The 15,801-nt window shown below is 50.8% G+C and overlaps 1 protein-coding gene across 1 annotated transcript in view; it reads left to right on the plus strand.

Annotated features, from left to right (window-relative positions):
* Positions 1 to 15,801, plus strand: part of TMEM178B (transmembrane protein 178B) — a 360,164-nt gene that overhangs the window by 105,921 nt on the left and 238,442 nt on the right. Inside the window, exon 2 of the mRNA XM_060020026.1 lies at positions 8,658 to 8,771. Coding sequence (XP_059876009.1) covers positions 8,658 to 8,771 — 114 coding nt within the window. The remainder of the gene's footprint in view (positions 1 to 8,657; positions 8,772 to 15,801) is intronic.

Genomic DNA, 15,801 nt, shown 5'->3' on the forward strand with positions numbered 1-15,801 from the left:
CATTGGCAGGCGGATTTTCAACCACTGTGCCACCAGGGAAGCCCAGTACTGTAGTCCTTACGATTGAAAAAATCTGTGAATAAGTGGATCCGTGCAGTTCAAACCCATGTTGGTCAAGGGTCATTTGTACCATACTCAAAGCACCATCTTGGCCGTCAGGAGTACAAAGATGAAAACCACAAGCTCCCCTATCCCAGAGCATTTACCACAGACAGAAAGAGACGATTAATATACAAACAGCTGTGTTACAATAGAAGTCAGCAGAAGTGTTGGAGGAGAGGGTGAGGGGTCAGAAATGGGGTGGAGGGCTGGCATTTGGGAGCAGGGTTTTTAAGAATGCAACCCCTCTGTGTGAGTCCGGAGGGCCCCCTGAACATGGCTCCTAACAAGCATTTATGAAACATTGAATGGAAAGGAATTAAATATTTAGGAGTCTGTCTGTGCGTTGCATACAAAACAACATTAAAAGGCCACGCCGACACCACAAACACAAAAAACAATGCGCACCAAATGGAATGCGTTTGCAAGCATTAAAAATGAAACGTCCGTAACACTTTTCCTCAGTATGAAGAAAATAAAACATTCTTTCTTGCCAGGTCGGCAGCAGCGATAAGCCTTGCAAATCCTTCGGCTCAGAACACCTGGAAGGGACAGGAGGCGCCAAAGAGGAGATGGGGGCGGGCTGGGGAGGGTTCTTGCAGTAAGCTTTTGCGAAGACCTGTCTGAGATCCGGGAGCATTTGTAAACATCGCTGCCCTCGTCACCCTCCTCCCCTTCCTGCCGGGCTTGGGGACCCCAGTCCCGTCTGCCCTCCTTGAACCCCTGGGACATCCCTGGTTTGCTTCCCTCCCCTTTCATCGGGGACGTGGTTTTGCTTCTGATCTCAAACCTTTAACCCCCTAATCTCCATCCCCACTCTTGTGGCTGGCTGAAGAATCCAACATTGCTAATGCTAATCTGATAATGGCTTTCCTCATTTGCCAAAGGAGATTGTCTCTACTTCCTCTCTCTTCTAAGGTGTAATTTTAACTTTTTTTTTTTTTTGAAAATGCCCTTTAAGGAGGAGATGAAGTCCAAAATTTAAATCCTCAACCGGTTTCCTTTTTTTTTTTTTTTTTTAAAGGTTGGCTTTCAAGTTTTTTCCAGTGTGTTCTTTCTACCTTTACTTAGTCTTTCCATTTATTAGGCACAGAGCACAGGCCTCGGGCTAGAACACTGGTTAAGAACCGCCAGCCCGGTGGGTGAGACAGATGTCAAAGTGAGACCATAAGAGCTCACCCTGTAGTGGGCTGAGGCCAGGGCCGGTCAGCGGGACTGACGCCAGTGTCCTGGCCATTCTCACCGTTGGCACCGAGGAAGGGCGAGCGGCAGACAACACATGGGTGATGTCCCTTCCTCCCTTTCTTCTTCTTCAGTGAATGTATCACGTTCCTCCACATACAAAGCACTGTGGCTGCGAAATTATCCTTGTTCCCAGTGAATCTCCAACCAGGCAGTGACTCAGCTGTGGTGTCTGAAACCTCTGCGCCGACACCCAGACACTGGCTGTTCTCCTTGCTGGCTGAGTGGCTCCAGAGAAGGCCTTCATCTGTCTAAACTCTCTCTTCCTTCAGTCAAATGGGAATATTACTGTAATATTTACCTCGCAAGGTTGTTGTGAGGATGACGGGGGATAAAATGAGTGTCCGGCGTCTGGAAGGCATTGTGAATAGATTTAATTTTTTTAAAGAAGGAGCTCTGGAATGAAGGAAACACGGGGACGCTCAGAAGCGGTCCAGTCATCCATCCGTGTGTCTTTAGGATGCTCGAATATCAAGAAGAAAAGAACATGAGGAACAAGGGAAGCTGAGAAGGAGCAGAGCCTGCCTCAGCCCTGGGTCCTGACGGGACCCTTCACAGCAACCTCGGGATCGAGTTGGACCAACTTTTTTTACTTCTTACTGTTCACACTTCTCAAACATATGAACCATTTGCACTGCTCTCCCCTAGGTGGTGGTTCTTCAGTGTTTGGTCCCCCAAAGCAGAGCCCGAGACAGGGACTTTGGGGGAGTTCCCGGGAAGGAGGAGAAGCCAGTGGATGGTGCAGTGCTGAGCAGCTTCCTGCTGTGAGCGTCCGTTTGGATCCCAGGGCCGCCCTCAGGGTCACCGTGCAGAGGGTGCCTTGTGGTCATCCCCCAGTGGGTGGGGTGCGTGCTCTGTCTCTCACGCCCTGGGTTGAGGGTCTCTCTTGTGAGTATTGACTCTCCTGCACCCTTGTGGGCTGCCCGTTGAGGGCCAAGTGACCTGTGAGTTGCAAGGAGGCGGGAGACTTGCCAGGGACCTGACGTGGGTGCCATGAGCACGCCCGGGAGCACTCGCTGCAGTTGCGGCCGGAGTCCAAGGTGGGCCAAGAGCACGGAGAGCCATGGCTCTAGTCCTGCCCACAAAGGTCCCAGACTGACTTCACGACATCGTGCAAACACAGCTCCTGGATGGGCATCTGCACCTGGTGCTGCATTGCTCCCAGATGTGGCTACGGGGAGGAGGCCAGCACATACTTGGGGCCAGCTACCTCCTTTACCTTGTGTGATGAAAGGACAGACCCTGGTGTCTATTCCCCACTCATCCAGATATGTATTGCTTGCCTGGCCCTGGGGGTAGAAGTGCAAACAAGAGACCTGGTTTCTGGGTTTGAGGAGCTCACAGTTGAGCGATAGAAACTGCTCTTTGAATAAGAAAGGATTTGGAGTCAAAGGAGTCTGGGGAAGTCTGCACGCCATACCTGTCCCCTCTAGGGGAGTTACAGTGTACGTTAAGAACTCTTAAAGTCCTGCAGCAAGAAAACCTTTTAAACATCGTTAAACCCAATTTTTCCTAAATACGTTTGACCATCGCATACCCAGCAGGCATCACTCCACTTTTAAAGTGAGAGCTGGGGAGGGGGTCCCATGTTCTGGTTCTTTCTCAGGCCCACGCTGATCAGCACCAGATATGGTCGTGAAGTTGCAGGGTTGCCTTTACAGCACACCTTCCCCCTCCCTCATGAGCTGCCGGGATCCTCAGCCTCTTTTCTCTAGGGTCCCTCTGCTGCTGAGGGTCCATCTAGAGGAAGGGATTTCGGAATCTCATCCACACCTAGGCACTAGTGACTCAGAACTACCCTCTTTGGACTTACTTAAAAGAGTTTTTTTTTTTTTTGCGGTACGCGGGCCTCTCACTGTTGTGGACTCTCCCGTTGCGGAGCACAGGCTCTGGACGTGCAGGCTCAGCAGCCCTGGCTCACGGGCCCAGCCGCTCCGCGGCATGTGGGACCTTCCCGGACCGGGGCACAAACCCGTGTCCCCTGCATCGGCAGGCGGACTCTCAACCACTGCGCCACCAGGGAAGCCCCTTAAAAGAGCTTTAAAAATAGGTACCTAAGAGAACAATGTCTGAGCCAAAGGAATGATTCTCTAATGCATGAATATAAGTGCTGTGGCACCTGTTTAGGGAAGGTAAGTTTAGATGGTGTGGGGATGGGTCCTAGCACTGCCTCTGAAGTCACCCTGCCTAAGAAGGTTTCCACTTAATATACATAACGGTGGAGTAATAGACTCCTTCTACAGCTACTTAGGAAACCAGGTCTTGCTGATAGCAGATTGCGCGTGAAAGGAATATCACCTGCTGGTATCATGGTAGAGCGTGGTCAGAATCCAGAGTTCATTGTGTACGCTGTCTCTGCTGCCCCCCTCCAGTCTGTTTCCTCATATGCCCAGTGTACATCAGGGGTCTTGTGCTACCAGCCTCCTAGGGGTATTGCATGTGAAATTTCTCTCTCCCCCTCTCCCCACCCCCTGCCTCTGTGTTTGTATAGTGTGATATAAACATTGCTTACTAATATTATTTCTGATTTCCTGTGGTCTTGCCCCCTTAGAGTAAGTAGTCTTAGGGCAGCAGTTCATAATAACTGGTGTTTATTGAGCACTTACTATGTGCAGGAAGTACATTAGTTTTTAACATGCATTATTACACTCATGCCTTGGGTCTTAAAGGATTTGAAAGGCAGGAAAAGGATAGGAACAGTCTCCCCCTGTTCCTTGTTCCCGGGTCTCCCTTCACCACTGAAGACCTTGAGAGGTGGAGGTGGGGGAGAGGCGGAAGGTGCTAGCATTGGACTAAGGGAAGCTGGAGTGATGTTTTAGAACGGGAGAGGGCTGGGGAGGTGTGGAAGGAAAGAGGAAGAAGGGCAGAGTGAGCTGGATGCTTGTGTTTGCCCCGTGGGTCCAGTCCCCACCTTCACCTGCTCGTACTCAGAGGCTGCCCCCCTGCACCTGGTGGGTTCAGGAAACGGAGGGGGGGGACTGGCAGGGAATGAGGGTAGGAGGAGTGAGAGGTAGGGTGCTTATTCCCTGCCCTTCACACAGGTTGGCTGTGACCCCCTGCCGAAGCCTGCATCACCTCTCCAGGTTCCGGTGATGCACACCCCCCCCCCCGCCCCCCGCCTTTCCCGGTCTCGGTGTTATAACCACATCCTTGTGTTGCGAGCCCCAGGGCCCTGCACCACCCTTGCCTGGTCTGTTTACACTCTGCGCTCAGCTTTGTAAATTGTCCCTTTTGGAAACTCTCCTCGGTTACCCATTTGGGTATCCTATCTCCCTGGGATCCTGACACGCAGATAGGAGGGTCCTCAGCTCAGAGGGCAGAGCATGGCTGAAGGTATAAAGTCCCAAGGGGCCCACAGGAGGGGCCACCCCTGCTGCCTCGCTGACCAGTTTTCTGGCCCCCAGCTGAGGCTTCCAGAGTGGGAAGCTCATGTCTCTGGGCTGGAATGCAGGAGGTGGGGAAGGTCATGGGCTTCTCCGTTGCCTTCCAGGTCGCCCCTCTAACCCGTTCTTTGCAGGAAAATCTGTTTGTATTGGGAAGCCCACATTCTGGGCACACGAATTTGGTGCCCAGATGGCGCCTGAACTGACAAAAGCCCAGCACACTGACAGGACCTGCAGACACATGGGTAAATATTTTGCCTTTCTTCTTAGGCAATATTTGAGTCTTTCAAATTTAATTGCTGTCACAGGCAGGATGCTTGCATCCTTGAGGCAAAGCAAATAGTGAGGGCCTCCACCGGGGCTGCTGGGAAGTTCTCCAGCCAGGCTTCCTGGCCGGCTGCCCGCGGCGCCTGTCCGTCAGCTCCTGCTCTTGTCGAGTGTCAGGTGGCCTCTTGCCTCACTGGCTGGGTGGGCTGGGGGTGAGGGAGGCTCAGGGAGCCTGGAACCTGTGGCCACTTGTTGAGTATGTTTTGAGGCTGAGAGAACCTGGTCTTGGCTAGGAAATCAGGTACTTTTCTCAGACATGAGTGACAGGCACCAATCTAGCTCTTAACAGTGGGATCCTGTCTTGTGTCTCCCAAGCGGGGTCCAGGGAGGATTTTGTTTGATCTTGAAATCGCGGAATGTAGGGTGGCTGCTAGTTTGCATGACATCTTTGTGCAAATTAGATAAAGGCAGCCTCTCTGACAGGGACATCTCCCGCATACCCCACCAGGGTGCATGTCTTGGCAAGCAGAGCAGCAGCTGGACTTCAGCACCTAGGTACTCTCGGGAGGTACCCTTACGCAGTGCACAACCTGCTCAACTGTATATGTCCCAGGTAGTTGCCGATGATATTCATGTAAAAACCCTTTCTCCCTTATATCTCCCTCTCTTCTTTCTTTTTCTCTTTATTCCACCCCGAAACCATCGACCTAGTTGTCCCTCGGATTACATTTACAAAGTGCAGTGAGAGGCTATTCCACGTTCATATGTGATCGACAAGCCTCTCCTTATATTGTCCAGACAGGGAAGAGGTATTTGCTGTAGGATCCCAGAGTTCTGCAACAATCACCTCCTTTTATTCATGACATTCTAATTTGCCTCAATTATCTTAATCCCTTGCATATAATAGAAGCAGTTGGGGTCCTTGCCCACTGTGGTCTTCTAAAGGGCGCCTTATGTTGTTCATTGCTTTCTTCAAAGCACGTGTTCTTGATGCCCGCCCTGTGCTGGTGGCCGGGGAGATAAAGATGAATGAGTAAGACAGGTCCCTGCCCTTGAGAAACTCATCATCCAGTGGGGGAGCGAGGCGTGTAAATAGATAAATCACAGGGCATTGGTGTGCTGGCTGTATAGCACAAAGAGCTTAGGGAGGGAGAAGGAGGGGATGTTGAATGCCTGCTGCTGTGTGCTGTCCTGGATGCAGGGAGGCTTTGCCGAGGAGCTGGAGGTGTACTAGGTGAAAGGCCGGGAGGAGAGGAGGGACAGAGTCGTGAGCGGACAGGGCATTATCTGGGCAGGGTGGAGGGGGGCGCGCCTGGCTGGAGCCTAGGGTGTGTAGTGGCTGGGGCCCAATGGGGGCTGGGACTTTCTGCCGGGAGTGTTGGGTTTATCCGGTGTGTGAAAGAGACTGCATTTTCTGGAATGCATTTTCCTTCTGGAATGCAGTCTGAGCAGCGGGTGCGGTGCGGAGGGTGGGCTGGTGGAGGAGACTCCCATCAGACAATTCTGAGTTCTAATCCTGGCACGGGCAAGTCACTTCATCTTCTTGAGCCTCCATTTTCCTATTCGTAAAATAGGGGTGATGAGCATCATAGCTCCTACTTAATTGGGTTATAGAAAGGATTAGTAGGACAGTGTTCATAACAGAGTGTCTCGCTGGTGGGACAGGTACAGAAGCCGCGAATAGGTTATGGGTGGCTGAGGTGTGGCTCCTTCAACCCTCCCCGAGGCTGGACCGGACGCAGCAGCCCATCTGCTCATCCCGGCTGCCTTGCACGCATCTCTTCTACATGCGCCAGGGCATGAGTAAAGTTGGAAACCACTGGTCTACAAGGCTCTTGGCAAGTCTCTCCTACCTAGTAAGTCCTCAGCAAATGTGGGATCAGTCACTGGTTTTTTTTTTTTTTTTTTTTTTTTCAGTCACTGTTTTTGTGCAACTATGATAGAGGGAGTGGATACAGAGAGGGCAGGCTGGATGCCAGGGACATTTCTGAGACAGAACTGGCAAAATTTGGTGACCAGTTGGATGTCAAGGAGGCGTGGCACGGCTAGAGCTGGGAAAGCCTTGGGGATGACTGTGGGATTTGTGATGTGGCCTGGATGGGAGGTGATGCTGTTGATGGAAATTGCTATGGAAATGAGGTATGAATGTGCGTTGAAGAAGCGGAGACTGTCTGGCAGACTACTTTTTCTAGAAGTATTACCAGCTTAGGGAAGAAGGAACATAGAGGTGTGGGGGGATGTGGTCTGGGGGAGGGTATGGCATGCGAGAGACTCAGGATGTTTGTAGGCTAAGGGGAAAAAGACAGAGGAGTTGAGAAATTAAAAGAAAAATAGTGCATAGCACTTTCCTCAAACTTTGCCCCTTTGGACAGCGTCTGTCCCACTGGAGGAGTGTCTGCCAATAATGGGCAGTGGGCGGTTGTCCAGATATGATTTGCAATAAGGCGCTGTCTAAATTACTGCACTCCACCAATTGCCAGGTTCCCTGCTGACAGTGAGCCAGGAATCAGACGATTCAGTCAGGTGCCACCACTTATAAACTGAAAATCAGTGGGGTGCAAAATGGATTACCATCAAAATCCATTCAGGTGCAAAACCAAATTTTAAAACCCCTAACCTTTAAAGATGACACCTTTCCTGATTGTTCACAACGCGCTGACGCTGAGTTTTAACATCCCCCAGATAAGCAAGTGTCGATGGAAGCGTCTGCAGGAGGCCAAGGACTCCTAATCATGCCTTCCTTTTGGAATTTGCAAACATGGCGGATTTATAAATTCGTGCTTTGGCAGTTCTGTTAGATTCTCAAAGGCGTCGGTTCTCAAACTAAAGTGTGCAACAGAATCACCTGGAGGGCCTATTAAAATTCAGATTGCAGGCTCTACCTCCTGGTTCTTGATTTAGCAGGTCTGGGGTCAGGCCTGGGAAATGACATTTCTAGAAAGTTCCCAGAGGATGCTGATGCTGTGATCCCAGGGCCACACTTGGAGGGCCTCTGCTCTAAGATGTAGGACTATTTTGACAATCTGACTAGCAAAGCATGCATTGATTGATAACGGCTTCTCAGTAAAAGTCCTACTGGACCAGGTGTTGAGTATGTCAGGGGGCTTCAGTTTTGTCCAAGAAATCTGAGAAGAGACTGGTTCAAGGAGATACAGATGGATCTGAGTGCTTTGTGTTCAGAGGTGAGGCTGGGGGGGCAGGGGATGGAGAAAAGGCAAGAGGCCCCCTCTAGCTCAGCATTCCGCAAGACAGCACGTACTACATGGTTAAGGCCGAGGCCTGCCGTTTACTGGTCTGTGGGTGCAAACTCTAAACGTCTTTAGATGCCAAACTTCCTCCCTTGATATAAAAGTTGATTTTCCTAAGGTTAAACACACATGGCTACTACTTTCTTAACAAGCTGCTATCAGCCTAAGCATTGACTCTTCCCACCTCTGAATGATGCCAGAGGTGTATTTTTCTATCTAAATCCATGGCGTTTGATTTTGTCCTACCCTCTTGCTCTTTTGGAGTCAAGGTTATTACCTTGTACGTGTAAAATGTAGGTGTCACCAGGCCCGATATGAAACAAGTCCCTTGCCCCAGGACAGAAAAATGGATCCTGGAGACTGCCCCAGACATGGTTCCTGCCTCATTAACCTTTGGTCTCCTGTCTCTCTTTGCCAGGAGAAATTGAGAGATGCACGTACATCAAATACCACTACTCCTCAGCCACCATCCCCAGGAACCTCACCTTCAACATCACGAAGACCATCCGCCAGGATGAGTGGCACGCCCTGCGTAAGTACACCTGAGTTTCTTTCTCTGGCTGTGACCTGTGGAGGGCGCGGAGACTGGATGCCCGTCAGCAGCTCGGTCCGGATGGACAGATGCACCTCCGTGTGAGACCTGTGGACAGTCTCAGAACTTGGCGGCAATCCTTAAAGTGTCGATGTCTGTGGGTCACAGTGGCCTCGGTTGGTTTTGATGGCATTGTAGCTTTTGAGGAGTTTGCTTCTACAGTTAAAACAAAAAACGACCAGCAGTTAGACGGTGATCAGTGGTCTTGCTTCGCCATCCTGGTAGGCATTTAAGATTTCACCTATCTGACCAAACCAACTCCTGGGATTCAAGTCCAGTGTGTCTCCAAGTTGCCTGGGGTGTTACTGTGGCAACCTGCTAATCTCTCTCGTGTTGTCCTCTGTACGGGGTAAGACCTGCTAAGACCCGGTGGTGGTTGCAGGCAGCGTGGCGCTGGGAATTTGCATGTCGGAGGGGTCACGAAGGGGGAGGGGCTGGTCCTCAACTTCCAAGTTTCTGTTTCCCCTAGAATGATGGGCTTTGGGACCCATGTTCGCATGTGATTGCTCGGAGAAGATCAGAGTATCTGCCTCCATTGGTTAGGGGAATTCTTGGTCAGGGATTCTCAGAGACTTAAATTATGATGAGAGGGTGACGTCATGAGCGGACACAGTTGGTTGGCTATTTTTACCTTTCTGCTCCATGGGGATCCACCTGCTTGTCTGTGTCAGGAAAGTTCTCCTTCCTCACCAGCATTGTTCTTCATGTGAACACATTCTTCTTCTTAGTAAGCTCCACGCTGCCTCTGGTGCATCTGTCATTTCTCCCCGATTCTAGCTTTTTTCACATAACGTCACAAGATTAACTTTATGTTTCTATGTGAAGGAGGCTCTTTGTTTCTTGATAACAAGGTTCCTGTAATCGGTAAACTTTGAAGAAGGTCAAAACCATCTTTTTTCTCTTTATTGTTGCCTCATTGTCTTTTGCATGCATGGGGCCCACCACTTTTTGGTTTGGTTTTAATCAAATCACCATAGCTTGAAGTGGGGGTGGGGTGAGAGAGGAGTAAAATTAAACAGAGCAATCGTTCGTTGGTTTCAGGAAAAAGATTCTGACTAGGTGTCTGGATGAGTGTTACCTAATGCCAGTGGCCCAAAATGATGTAGGGCAGGTATGAGCAGATAGGAATGCGTTAACCAGATGGTTCCCCCCCGCCACCCTTACAAGCTTTATCGCTGCTGGAGACACGAACCAGAAGCTGGGAACAGGGAGCTAATGTCCAATGGGCATCCTCAGGTGCTAGACATTGAGCTAAGCATACCACATACTTATTTAATTTTAATGTGAGATTTGCCTTAGGGACACTAGTAATCAGGGCTATTAATTTCCTTTTTGGAGGGAGACATGTGAAGAGCCAAGTGTATAAATCCCTGACAGTGACTGCTTATTCGTCAAGTTGCATTGGTCTAGGATAGTCACTTAATAGACACCTACAGTGCATGTTCAAGATACATGACAAGCCTGGTAGAAGAACCACTTAAATATAACTTAAGCAATGCAGTGGAGGGGGAGGGGCGTCGTGGAATCTCAGAAGGAAGACGTTGTTGTCGGTATTTCGGCTTCAATTCAGATTCACTCAGTTCAATCACAGTTACCGAGTGTTTCTGTGTACCGGGCACATGGTGGATACCGAGGCCACAGGGAGCTCTTTCAAAGAGCTCATGTCTGGAGGTGGAGGAGGGTGGGCAGGAGTGGAGAGATACAGTCACAAAGCAAATAATTACAGGGCAATGCCCTGATTACAATATAGTATAACGGTTTCATGCAGTTAAGGTAGTTTGTGAAAGTGTTTCAGCAAGAAGAATTATTCTAGCGTAAATTGCACAGATGCATTTCAAGGGCATCACTGAAAACATGTTACATGGTGTTAGCAAAGGCAGAGAGGAGGCTAATGCTAAGCTTTATGGCCCTTCTCTGAGCCCAGTGTCTCCCGGGTCCTTGTTCTGAAACTGGAGTGCCCTTAGGTTCTGCAAGATCGAGCGTGCAGGCTCTGCTGTGGTGAATGGGGGTGCTGACAGATCTATTTTTAAGTGATAAAAGCCATCTCAGCGACTGATACATGCAGACGTTTTGGGCACCCCGTGTTGGGTGAAGTCGAGGCTCCCCTTTGGTGAGGGATTCATCTGCCTGTTTCACAAAGTGACCTGCTGGTCTGTGAGGCAGGCAGAGAACGTTTGCCGTTCCGAGAGCAGGCGACCGTGGGTCACGCCTGAAGCTGCTGCTGAACGTAATTGGCAATGTTGGCGCAATGGGGAGGTGTAGTAAATGTCAGTTTTAATTTTCAAAGGTCAGATATCGATGACATTAGGTGGGACATGGGCACATAAGCCCCCTTTGAAATTAAGTAGAAACTGTCAAAGATTAGCAAACCCCTATGACCAAGCTTTGGAAATTAAGAAAAAAAAACAGACTCTGATTTCTTTACTTATTTGAGAGTCCTGTATTGTTTAATACTGTCAGTGGGATCAAATTCCTTTAATACTAGGTCGGTTATCGTTTTATAATTTCGTCATAATACCTTACATTCTGTAATTTTTCTCAGGAAGTAATTTTTGCCAAAGCAAAAATTTTGATTTTCTTTTTCTCCTGAAATAACTTCTGGTAAATATTTTGGACTTTGGTTAAACTTAGGTTATACCTACATTTTCATCAAGAATTTGCATGTGGTCATGAAACACTGTTGTGGAAAAAAATGTTTTCAAAGAAGAAAAGCACCATTTGGTTTAAAACTATGCTGTGGGTTTTGAACAGGTAACCTCACCAATGGGAGGCTTCACTGGCTGTGAGCTCATTCACCTTATGGTCACATGAATAGCAGGTGAAAGAATAAAAGTATCTGTAGGTCGCTAGGTTTATAAGTCCAAGTGTAAAGAGCTAATAACCACGAGTCTGGGGAGTAAAGGTCGGAGAATCAAATGTGTTTGTGCATGTGTGTGTGTGTGTTGAGGGTGGTCTCTGCTATGGAGGTTTGAATACTGAGTTTTCTGGGTGATTTGGTGACAAGGTTCTGAATCTGTCTTGGATGATGATTGCAGATGAAGTGTTGGGTGTACCTGTTTCTCCTTCCCACCCTGGCAAGAGCCCCCCCAGAGAAGGCAGAACTCCTTCAATAGTTGGGACCGTGCCCTCAGTCCACCCAGACCTGACTGTTTGCCTGGGGCAGCCCACCTGGACTTTCCTCCCTGTCTGCTGCCTCCCATGAGATCGCAGTGACCCCAAGTGGCATGGGTCCGGGCTCCGTGGGCTCCGAGGGTGCACTGCACCCCTGATCTGGGTCCTCCTGCCCCCTCCAGGGCTGGAGCAGGGTGGGTGAGTATCGCTGGGCCAGCGAGGATGGGGCGGTGGCTACAGGAGATGAGAGTGGCCGATGCCACTCTCTGGGTGGGTGGTCTGGTTTCATGTTTGGAATATGACAGAAGCAGATTGGCAGTGGTCAGGGGAAGCAGGCTGGCAGGACAGTGACATCTTAAACGGTGCCACTTCCTCCTCTCACTAGAACACATCCGCATGGGCTTTTCGTGCTCTGAAGTCCAGGCTTGGGTTGCTGTGTTTGTTTGGAGAATTCTGTGTCCTTGTGTCACCTTCAGGAACCCCTGAGGCCATCCCTAGTGGTTGTTCCTTTGCTTTCACTGTCACTGGTGTCCCTTTGGAATGCGCTTGTAGCACAGCTGGGGTCCTGGATGCTGCCAGTGGCAGGGCAGGGGGTGGGAGGGGTGCCTGGGTGGCCCGTGATGCGGACTGGGCAGCCAGGGTGCTGAGAAAGCAGGCTCTGGGGAGATGCTGCTGCTGAGATGTGGGTGCTTCTGCAAGGAGGAGCTGGCATGGAGTGGAGCTGGGCTTGGGGGGCTGCTCCAGCGACCGGGGCTGAGGGAATGGGTGGCGGGGGCACAGTGGGGGGCCTGCCTGGGGGCTGCAGGGCAGGTACCCACTGGAAGGTGAGAAGGGCAGCCCTTTGTCACCCCCCTGGTCTCCAACTCTGCTTGTCAGGGACTCTGGGTAGCTGCTGACAGTCTACCCCAGGGTCCAAGCCCTGAGGCTCCAGAGTCCTGTGCTTGTGAGCTCAGATTCTCTCCTTCCACTTAGCTTTTCAAGATGCAGGTTTCAGCTCACAGTTGATTGCCCCTGGCAGTGGGAATCAGGGAGTTGGGATTCCGCTTTCCTGCAATCACATCCTCTCCGCTATCTTTCAAGAGGCTGAGAGCCAAGAAAGCTCCAGGTTTTTTTGTTTTTGTTTTTGTTTTTTTTAAAGCTTCCTTCTGTCAAGACTGAAAGTTCAGCTAATTAAATTGGATGGTCACACAGCACATTTCCAGCTGGCCAGGGAGGGAGGGAGAGATGATCTCCTCCCCCGACACCCCCCCCCCATCCTCCTGAGGGCTCACTCCCCACCCCCAGGGACACACAAACACAGCCTCACACAGTAGCTTTGCAAAGTGGAATCAGAAGCAATATGATATGTAGTTAAAGAGGGACGGAGAAGAGGAGGGAAAGGGCATTGGGGGAGGGAGGGAGCAGAGATGGAGGCTTTGTGGAGGAGCGAGAACGTGTCAGTGGATGTGCTGCTAAGAGGGGGAAGCAATAAAATTCAGAACTGTCTTGTCTAATGCACACACCTGAGTGACACACTTGGATCCCTGACCCCGAGACTCCTGACCGCCCACCGTGGAGGCCTGTAGCTTAGCTCAGTCTGGGGGTACCAGCCCCACCCAGGCTGCGCATGGTGGGAAGCCCAGCCTGTCTGCTAATCTGCTGTAGATCTTGGTGCCGAACTCTTCTCTTACTCTGCTTGGCCAAGCCCTACCCGGTTCCCCCTCTTCTAGCCTCTTCCGTAATCTCTTCCACACGCTCCCCTCTTTCTAGGATTAGCACGTCCTGCCCCTGAACCCTAGTCTCCCCGGTGCTAAGACTCCCTCCAGCCACCCCCAGGTACCGCCCACCTCCTGGGTCCAAAGCTGCTCCTTGCCCCTCCCCGCTGGCATTGGCCTTGGCCTTGGCCTTGGACTTGTGTTGGCTTCTTGCCCGATGGCGCTTATCTTCTCCTTTCCTGATGGACTGTCCTGGCCCCTCAGGACCAGCCTGCTCATTGCCCTCTGAACTTTACTCCTACTCAGACCTCTGGCCTCACAGCCTAGGAGTGGCCTAGGTTTCTGGTCCCTCGTCCCCCAGCCATCCCTGCTTATGGCGAAATGAATGTGGTAGACCCAAGGGGTTGGGATGATGATAAGAGTAATTGTAACAGCGATAACTGCCTCTTGCAGATGGGGTAACCATGCCAGGCAGGAAGGGGCTGCCTAGAGGTCCCTTCTTGGCCTCAGAAGGATCTGAGACTCAGGATCCAGGTTTGAACTCCAGCAGACACCCTCCAGCTATTTTTTCTTTGTTTTTGGCGGATGTGATGTAAAACAGCCTAATGAGGTAAACATCCTAGACAAGGGAAGCTTCGGTCCCCTGCAGTGTTGACCATTTTCCTTCCCCTGCATCTGCCTCTGAGCCCAGCCAGTGTGAGGTTCTCACTGTGTGCAGTCTGTTGTGAGCTGCCTCTTGCTTGCAAGACTGCCATCCTTGGGGGTCATCCCTAGCAAGAAACCTCCCCAGAATTCTGGAAGCTTGGTAGCACGGGAACTCAACTGACAGAGCATCCCCATATGTCGCTTGGTGTTCTGAAGTCTTTGCTTTTTGCAACCCATCCCACGTCTCTCTGCCCCCAAGCCCTTGCAGGGAACATTGTAAACCTTTCAGGATACCCAAAGCCTGCAGCCCAGAGGCTGCCCTATGCTTGTCCTCCCAGAGCTCCTATGGTATTTTTGCAACAGGCCAGGCAGAGAACACACACCCCTTAATGTGGCATCACACCTACACCTGCTCTGGCAGCTGTAACTCATGCCAGGACTCCTTTCCTTCACAGCTTTCCCTGCCTGTCAAAACCTACCTCTTGGGCTTCCCTGGTGGCGCAGTGGTTGAGAGTCCGCCTGCCGATGCAGGGGACACGGGTTCGTGCCCCGGTCTGGGAAGATCCCACATGCCGCGGAGCGGCTGGGCCCGTGAGCCATGGCCGCTGAGCCTGCGCGTCCGGAGCCTGTGCTCCGCAACGGGAGAGGCCACAGCAGGGAGAGGCCCGCGTACCACAAAAAACAAACAAACAAACAAAACAAACCTACCTCTCTTCTGTCCCATTCCCTCAGGCTTCTGCTAGACAGCACACTTCCTAATTGGATGAACTTTTTTAAGGTGTTAATGTCTTCTTGGGTTACCTGTCCTGATAGCATTGTTATTTTTCAGGAGACTTCACCCAAAGGTGTGATAGTGAGGTGTTAAAGGTCATGTGGAGATACTTTAAAATTGTAACATGTGTAGCTGTTGATCCCACCTACTTAAATGGCGGCCTGGCTAGGAACCAGTGGCGGAAATGGAGTGGACAAGAGGGAGAGTTTATTTTTGAGGCGGCCTTAGGAGTCGGGAAGGGAGGAGGCCTGGAGTAAGGGGCGGGGTGGAGTAGGGCACAACCTTTTCTGTTAAAGATAGCCAGGTACTGAAACGAAGCTGAGAACCACTGTGCTGGTGTAACTGCAGTCTTCAAGCCACAGTTCATCTGAATGGGCAGGTCCAATTTTGTGCTGGGAATTAGTTGCAAGTCTGGCCTAGAGGCGTTCTCTTAGCTTCTGCAGATTGGAAGGTGTTTTCTTCCGGCCGAGCACACCGATCTGGACACCACAAAGGAGACCTGGGTGCAACCCACTGGCATCCCTCATCCATTTGTTCATTTACTCATTCAATATTCATGGAGTGCCTGTTCCATGAGAAGCCCTGGGTTAGGTGCTGGAGGAGATATTAAAAGGTATCCTGCTTTCCAAATTGGATGATATATTTCCAGGTGCCAACTGGGCAAGGGATCAAACTGCTTGTTGCTTAATGTTTATCGACTACCCAGAGTGCAGGCTAACGCGGCTGACACGCGCACACATCATGGGTC

Source organism: Delphinus delphis, chromosome 9, assembly GCF_949987515.2.
Source record: "Delphinus delphis chromosome 9, mDelDel1.2, whole genome shotgun sequence".
Taxonomy (NCBI): domain Eukaryota; kingdom Metazoa; phylum Chordata; class Mammalia; order Artiodactyla; family Delphinidae; genus Delphinus; species Delphinus delphis.